The sequence below is a fragment of the Nestor notabilis genome, unplaced genomic scaffold (assembly GCF_000696875.1).
Source record: "Nestor notabilis isolate BGI_N333 unplaced genomic scaffold, ASM69687v1 scaffold473, whole genome shotgun sequence".
NCBI lineage: Eukaryota > Metazoa > Chordata > Aves > Psittaciformes > Psittacidae > Nestor > Nestor notabilis.
The window spans coordinates 15,109-22,727 of record NW_009921305.1 but is presented as its reverse complement, the minus strand read 5'-3'; the positions used below and the strand labels follow the sequence as shown (position 1 = coordinate 22,727).

The 7,619-nt window shown below is 43.4% G+C and overlaps 1 protein-coding gene across 1 annotated transcript in view; it reads right to left on the bottom strand.

Moving 5' to 3' along the window:
- Positions 1 to 5,567, bottom strand: part of LOC104403047 (amiloride-sensitive sodium channel subunit alpha-like) — an 8,825-nt gene extending 3,258 nt beyond the window's left edge. Inside the window, exons 1-7 of the mRNA XM_010011080.1 lie at positions 5,251 to 5,567; positions 4,198 to 4,450; positions 2,795 to 2,988; positions 1,932 to 2,035; positions 1,380 to 1,543; positions 657 to 755; positions 11 to 43 (exon numbers count right to left, since the gene is read on the bottom strand). Of these exons, the coding sequence (XP_010009382.1) occupies positions 11 to 43; positions 657 to 755; positions 1,380 to 1,543; positions 1,932 to 2,035; positions 2,795 to 2,988; positions 4,198 to 4,450; positions 5,251 to 5,567 (1,164 nt within the window). The remainder of the gene's footprint in view (positions 1 to 10; positions 44 to 656; positions 756 to 1,379; positions 1,544 to 1,931; positions 2,036 to 2,794; positions 2,989 to 4,197; positions 4,451 to 5,250) is intronic.
- Positions 5,568 to 7,619: the final 2,052 nt, after the last annotated feature.

Sequence of the window (7,619 nt, the reverse complement as noted above, 5' to 3'; positions counted from 1 at the left end):
CCTCCCGAATCATTATGTGCTGAAAGCAGAAATGCAAACAAGCCTGGGAAATGGAGAAGGCACAAAAAACGGGATGAGCCAGAAATTCTCAAGTGTCCCAATCTCCAACAGGAGCCTGCAGCTGCTAGGAGATAACGTGCAGTTCTGTCAGTGCAGAAAGACACCAGACACTACTGGAGTGTGATGATGCAAAAGGTTTTCACTTTTCACTCCTTGTCTTTACCTCTGGGAACAGTATTGAGCTCAGCAAGAAATTTCCCCAGCTCCCTTTTTCATTATGGGAATAACATCTCACTTAAACAGCCCAAACATCTAGAGCCAAGAGCAACTACTTACACAAATAAAGACCTGATGGCCCAGGAATTTCCTACTAGAGCAGTCAAGCTGCCTTGACTGGCTCATTGCCTGATCTTTCTTGTGTCACAAGGAGGGAAGAGCCCCAGTGTCTAGGACTGAGTATCCCCCACTCCCTAAAACACATCCCAGGTTGTAACACCCTGTTAGTGAGCTTCTTTTCAGAGGGGCATGAATCCCTCTGTGATCTCCATCAATGAACCTGCTGGTTTGTTAAAGCTCTCTGGAGGGTAAGGTATGACTTGTTTGCTATTCATCCACTGTGAATAAGCTGAGGCCTCAGCCAGCAGCTCTGACAATACCTGCAGGGTGTAGGAGTTGTTGTACAGGAGTTTAACATTCACATCATCACCATTAGTTGTGCATTTCCCATAATTGCCACCCAGGCGATTCACCTCATCCTGTGGACACAGAGAAGAGGCCTGAGTGATTAGGAGCTGTAATTGGACTTATCCATCACCATCTAATCTTAACTGGATGGAGCATCACATACAGGACAGGAAATGTAGTAATAGACACAAGCAGCCGAGCTATACCTTGCTAATAAAACATACACACCACCAGGGCAAAGGTAGGAGAGTGCACATGGTAAATCACTGCTTCAGCTGACAAGCAGAAACTCATCATGTCAAATAACTAGATCACTGCTGAATGCTCTGATCCTGCTACACACATGCAGCCCCCTGGTTAGAGCTGGGATGAGATGTAAAAGGTGTAAGAGCCCCACAGATCAGGATCTATGTATTGAGGACAAAAAGGCCACTTGCTCATTTGGGATCATTTTGGTTTACCCACTGGAACCTGAACCCAGAGAAGAGAGAAAAAGGGTTTGCATACATATACATATACATATACATATACATGTACATGTACATGTACATGTACATATACATATACATGTACAGTCAAGAAGTGAACCCAGGAGCCCCACAGGTCTGTTGTATGAGTCAGTGACAATGTTCAGCTCCTCACAAGTCTCTGCAATCAGAAGGAGAAGAACCAATGCTCCTGAGCAAGTGGCTAACCTGCTGAATGCCTATAGTAGTTGCAATGCCTGGTCTGATGTCAAAGCCTTCATGCTCCAGGAATGGTGTCTGATTGTGGTTGTGTATCATCACTTTCACACCTGCTACTGTAGACAAGAGTGGGATGTGATCCTTCTGCTCTGCTCTCAGGATAAGGGAAAGTCCTGTCAACCAGAGAAAGGGAAGCAGATAACTTCTTCTGGGCCAAAACAGGAACCCCACTAAGTCTTGAATTCTCAGCACTGGTGGAATTGCTGTTTTAGCTCGCAGAAGAACCATTCTTTTTCCAGAGCCACAGTAAGTGGTCAGGCAACAATTGCACCAGCCTATTCCAAAACTAGTAATATTCTGCTTGCTGTAAGTTAAGATATTGCTGATATGGCTATCATGTACGTGTGGCTAGTGAAGCAAGCAAAAAGAGTACTCCATTTGTCACACCAGACTAGAAGAGAGGGCTGTATGTCAGTAAGTCATGTATAGAAGGTGTATTTAATCCATAGCCAAATTACATTAACTTTATCTTGTCTTCCCACCCTTTGCCACATAACATACCGTAAGGAATTCCTGGTTTTGTAGCTGTCCAAAAGGAGTCTGTTCCCTTGCTGTTAAAAGTATAGCAGCTTCCAAAGACTGGGTGGTGAAAGTGAACATAGTCACTGAAATCAAGAGAGATGTTGATGGGTTTTAATTATGAGTGTAGCAGCACTTTTAACTTCTATGTAGGACATGTTTTGTGTATGTCTGTGTGTGTACATGTACAGAAGTGCCTATGGAAAAGAGTTGTTAACTCACTGGAGAGTACATGAAAGCATCAGAAACAGTAAGTGCAAAAGAATTAAGAGTCATTTTCCCCCAGGAAAGATGAAACAGGACCTTATCTCATAAAACGATCCACAACAACCTTTGTGAACCCTTTTCCTCTTTGCTGGAAGTGTTCAGAAACACTTAAATTTGCCTTCTGCTTATTCTGTGTCATAGATGAGTGCGTTGCTGTTAACCTTGTACAAGCCATCTGCTGAAAACCAAGTAGGCCAGCAAGTGGCTCATGTGTGCCTGAGCCAGAGCATTGGCTTGGGTGGCGTATGTCAGTTACATGTGGAGGAGCTTCCAGCACTGGAGACCTTAGGCATGCAGGAAAAGAAGGTATACTTTTGCCTTAGGTATGTGCAGCAGGCTCATGTCTTTGCCTCTATGGACAAAAGGATGCAAAAAGACCATCTGACCCTTTGGGTGTTCATTGAATTTCTATTTCTGAACTTGTGATCATGAAAGGCTGTTCTTTCTTTCTTTCAGCTGGATCTCCAACCAGGGCCAAGCCTGGCAGTAGGCCATGAGGTGCAGTGAAGGCTCAGTTTCATCTCCCAAGTCCTTGAGCTCTGCTGAAATCACAATTAGCACCTCAAGAAGTAACATACCTGGGCCTGCAGGGCTCCCCATCATACTGACAGGAGTAGACCATATCTTCTATTTGCTCCTCATGATCAGAAATGTTGATTATAACGGGTAGCTGGGACATGATATTCATGTAGTGAAACCTGTACCATTCAAGGATTGCATCCATCCCAGATGAATAGGTCTTGTAGAAGCAATTCCCACCTGTGGCATTGCACTAGAAGAAGAGAGGAAGCCATTCAGCACAGCCAGGACATGACAGCCTGAGGGTTAACAGAGATCAGGGGGTAAAGATAATACTGGATACAGGAACAAGGGGAACCTCTATTTTTTTATCAGAAATTGAAGTTTCTGAACATTTTAGTTACCACACAATCACAGAATGGTTGAGGTTGGATGGGACCTCTGAGCACCTTGTTATGTGTGAAGCACCTTCTCTCCCTGAAGCTGAATTAGGTGTGCTACTTCATCTCAACGTGGGGGAAAAGAGGACAGGGCTAGTGGGAATTCTCTACAATCCATGAATCATGAGCCAAGTCCTGAAACACTTTCTTTGTTCTTACTCAGGCCTCAGACAAGTGAACACCCACAGGTACTGCTGGAGCAGGCCTGGTGAAGGGCTTCTGGATGGAGTAAAAGGATGATAACCAGGCAAAAATTGCTGGTCTTTCAAGCCATGTCAATCTCTCTCTGGCTCCTGCTCTTAAATCTACACTAACCCTGTTTTTAATATGAAGAATCTAAACCATTTGTACTCTTCTCCAGAGTCATAGATACACATTTATTGTATTCATCATCTTGATCTTTTATTGCCATCTTTTGTTTTATCTACAACATTTTTAGCGCCCCAGTGCCACAGCATTTAGACACTGAGGGGACCCTTGCATGTTGTTTCTCTCATTTCCTGGCTCACCTGCTCAGGCTACATGCTTTGTACATTCTTAGAAAGGGGTACAATGATTTTTTCACTCATTTTATTGAAGGTACCTTGTGAGAGCTTTGTGAGGGCCCTGAGAGCACTGTTAGGCTTTAACAGCCTCACCTGGGGCCTCCAACCACACCCTCTGCCCATGGGCTCAGCAGCATATTTAAGCTCAGCCCAGGGGCTTCAGCTCCTCTTTGGGCTGGGGTCTAGAGCTGCTGCTTTCCAGTCAGGCTGCTCTGTGCTCCTGCCTCACTGTGGACCCTCTTGAGCCAGTGGATTAACTTCATGGCCTGATCTTCAACCTGCCTCATCACCATGAACTTCCCTGGTGAGCTGGGATCTTGGCTGGACCTGAATGCCATCTGTGAGCTTTCCCTGCTTGCTTGCTTGCTCAGGTACTGTGGGATGGGCTCTTCTCTGTCTCCTGCTCTTTAGGGAGCAGCCAGTTCTATCTGCTGTATCTGCAGCCAGGTTAAAATCTCAGAGAGGATGTGCACTTACCAGCCTGAAGCCCACACTGGAATGCTTCTTCCCTGACCTGTTATTGTGGTCAGACATTCTTAAGAGTGAGAAGTTTTGGCTCAGCTTGAAGGTGGATCTGCTGAGATTGCCTGTGCCTGACAGGTCTTTTATGTGGATGTTTTTCTCATTCATGTGGACTAAGCTGGCTGATGTGTTGATGCCATAGAGAAAAGCAATTGATTTCTCTGCCATGTGATCCAGTTGAACCAAATGTTCACTGACCAGTTCAAATCTGCAAGGAACAGAAACACTTGTGAATACCCACATTTCTACTAGACAAAGGCATTCTATTTTATGTACCCTATGTAGTTTATGTATCTGTGGAAGGGCTACTCTCCTGCTCTTTGCAGACCTTGGTGTCTGTATGAGAAGTCAGCAATCACAGTGCCTATGTTTAGCATAGTAACTTAAATCAACTGCTAGTAGTAGCTGACTTTCCAGTTGCTGGCTCCTGCACTGAAAACCTCAGAACTTGTAGCTGTGCAGCATCAGCAGCACAAACTGTTCTTCCTGTCAGCCAACTGGATAATTATTCTGAGGAAACTATGTAATTCCTTTACTATGTCATCTGAAATGTCTTGATAAGTCAGCACTACTGTGTGAGCCTTGTTTGACAAGCAGAGCCACACAAGGCTTCTCTAGAAGTTAGATTCTTTCCTTAAAGCCATTCTGTAGTATGAAAGCCCAAAGAGAATCAGCTCTGGCATGCAGCACTCCAGAGACTGGGAGTTTACTTTAGAATGAATGCACACACTAGCCATGTTTTTATCAGAGCTCAGAATCAGTTAGCAGCTTGAACCAAGTCACAAGGTGAAGTTCCCTCTATCCTGACTCAGTGCATAAAACAAACTGCTACAAGCTGTTGCACAATTCCCAACAAGATCTTATCGTAAAACCAGTTTGGAAGTAACAATAGTCCATTTCCACCTCTGTGAGGTAGAGAGGCTCCTCCAGGCTGCAGTCATCACCTTGCTGACCCTTCCTGAACCTTTGTGCCTGAAGACATGACTACAAGGGGAAAGCAGAGGTTACCTGTATGGGTCCAGGTTGCAGATGGTTATAGCTGGGAACATCTTGGGCCCTGAATGCATTGACATGGTCAGGACAACGGGGTAGGCCCAGTACTGGCTGAACATAAGTGCAAACTGCCAGTATAACATGCCAAAGCTGGCAAGAAAAAGCAGAGTCCAAAAAGCTGTTTTCATCCTGTTGCTGTCTGAGCACACGAGGCGGATGGTGCCATGGATTGTTGTGTTCTTACAGAAGAACTCAAACATATCCTTGAAGGAATCATAAAACTCAATCAAGCCTTCTTTCTTCTCTTCTTCTCTTGCCACTTCCTGCTCCATCCTCTAAGTCCGTTCCTGTTCAATGCAAAAAGAGAAGTATGTTGTTAGAGACCATGGCCAGTGTATGGACTGTTCCAAACAGGGTGCCAATGAGTTTGTTGCTAGCAAAAGCTGAAAATAACTGTGAGCTGAGGCTCACTGGACATCAGGAAGTAGCACAAAGTTCAAATGTCCTTTGTAGTGCTGCTGAAGTGACTCGAGGCGTTCTATCACACTTTGGCTGTGACTTCTCTGTTAGTATGGATATGCAAAGTTAGTGACTAATGCACAAGGTGAGAAGTCTCCAGCCAAAGGGGTGTGTAGTTTTCTTTCTAAGAACACTGAGGATCAACTTCTATTCTGAAACACTGTCACTGTGCATTAATTCAGATCTGTAACTAATTCATTATGAGTGTATTGCTAGAGGAACATGCTGGCCTATAGCCTGAAACAAACCTGTCTCAAGTAGCAATGTGGTTTCATCTCTAAGTCAAGGAATCGGGATAAATCTAACTTTCAAGTGAATGAAAGGGACAAGTTAGAATCTGGTTTTAATTTTTGCTGCAGAATGGAGGTAAACAGGATTAATTTCTGCCATCCCTGAATTAGAGCCACTTCCAAGGTGAAATACAATAGGTATTCCACAGTTCAGATGAGCAGAATCAGGTATTTAGGAAAGGAAGTGAGGAAAAACACCACCTTGACTGAAACCATAGAGGGGGTTAACCAAATTAGGATGTGCCTGAAGCACTGCAGATACTATTTAAAGTAAAATGCTGTTGGGTTGTTTCTGAAGACCATAGAAATATTACTGGTATTAACAGAAATCTTGCCATCTATCTTTTACATGAATAGTTTATTTCAGAAATCTAAGAATCATCTTCTCTCTGTTTTACAGACGCGAAAAGGAGACACAAACTGAAAGTCACCCCAGCAGAGTAGCCTAAGAGGAAGTCAAAGCCCATCTCTCCTTTGTCACAGTAAGTAAAATGTCTGTTGTGCTTCTCTAGATGATTTCAGACTTCATGCTGATGGACATGTGAGCATTATTTATGATCATATGCTTTAGGCAGCACAGGCTGAGGACATGTTCCAAGCCGATACTAAAAACTAGGGACATGAGACTAATGTTGACAGACTTCCACGTACTGAACATGACATCAAGTCCTGCAATATGTGAGTTCCCAGCATTACAGCACCCCGTGAATCACTCTACCTATTATGCTATTAAGAGAAGTTTACTCAGTACAACACTTTGGTACAATGTCAACTTGAAATAAAAATCTTATAAATACAGCAACAGGCTTTGAAGGCAAGACAAGGATTGCAGGAATAACTAAAGAATTGCTGCAAGTGGGTTATGTGATAATGAAATGAGCTCAGGCCCTTTACTGAGTTATGGGCCTTGAAGTGGTGGTCTGAGGTGCCAGCTGATACACGAAGCTGCAGTGCCTTCATCCTCAACCAGACCTCTCCATTTTAAACCCTGGCTTCATTTCAGCAGTTCTTGGAATAGGATACTTCATATGAACTTATGCCTTAAGAGTTACAAACTGCTAAGTCAGTCTTTTCAGTGCATCTATTAATGTCAAAGATTAGGAATAATCCTTAAACAGTGAAGAGTACTCCAAAAGCTGTGTACCAGATTAGCTTGAATAGAGCCCACGAAAGCATATAATCTGACAAGGTAACCCAGATTATCACAAGCTGTTTTCCCCACAGACCAGCTTAGTATTCTCTAAGGTATTGTTTAACAGTAATACAAAGTTAACACAAAGGCATCTGCACCTCCTTTATACTTTAACAATTAAACATGACATGATTTTTCAGATTTTAGATGTATTTGCCATTAAACAAGTACAGGAAGCCAAAGCAAAGTGGAATATTAAACAGGGCATGAACAGTTAGAAGGAAAGATGTGTGATAAAGAATTGAAGTGGGAGATGAGCATTTCCATGCTCTGCTACAAGGAAACACAGACTACAGAGTACTCTGAACAACTGGTTACCAATTTTATCAACCAGATTTACAGCTGAAGGCTTAGAACTGAGGCGTCTTCAGACAAAGAGGACT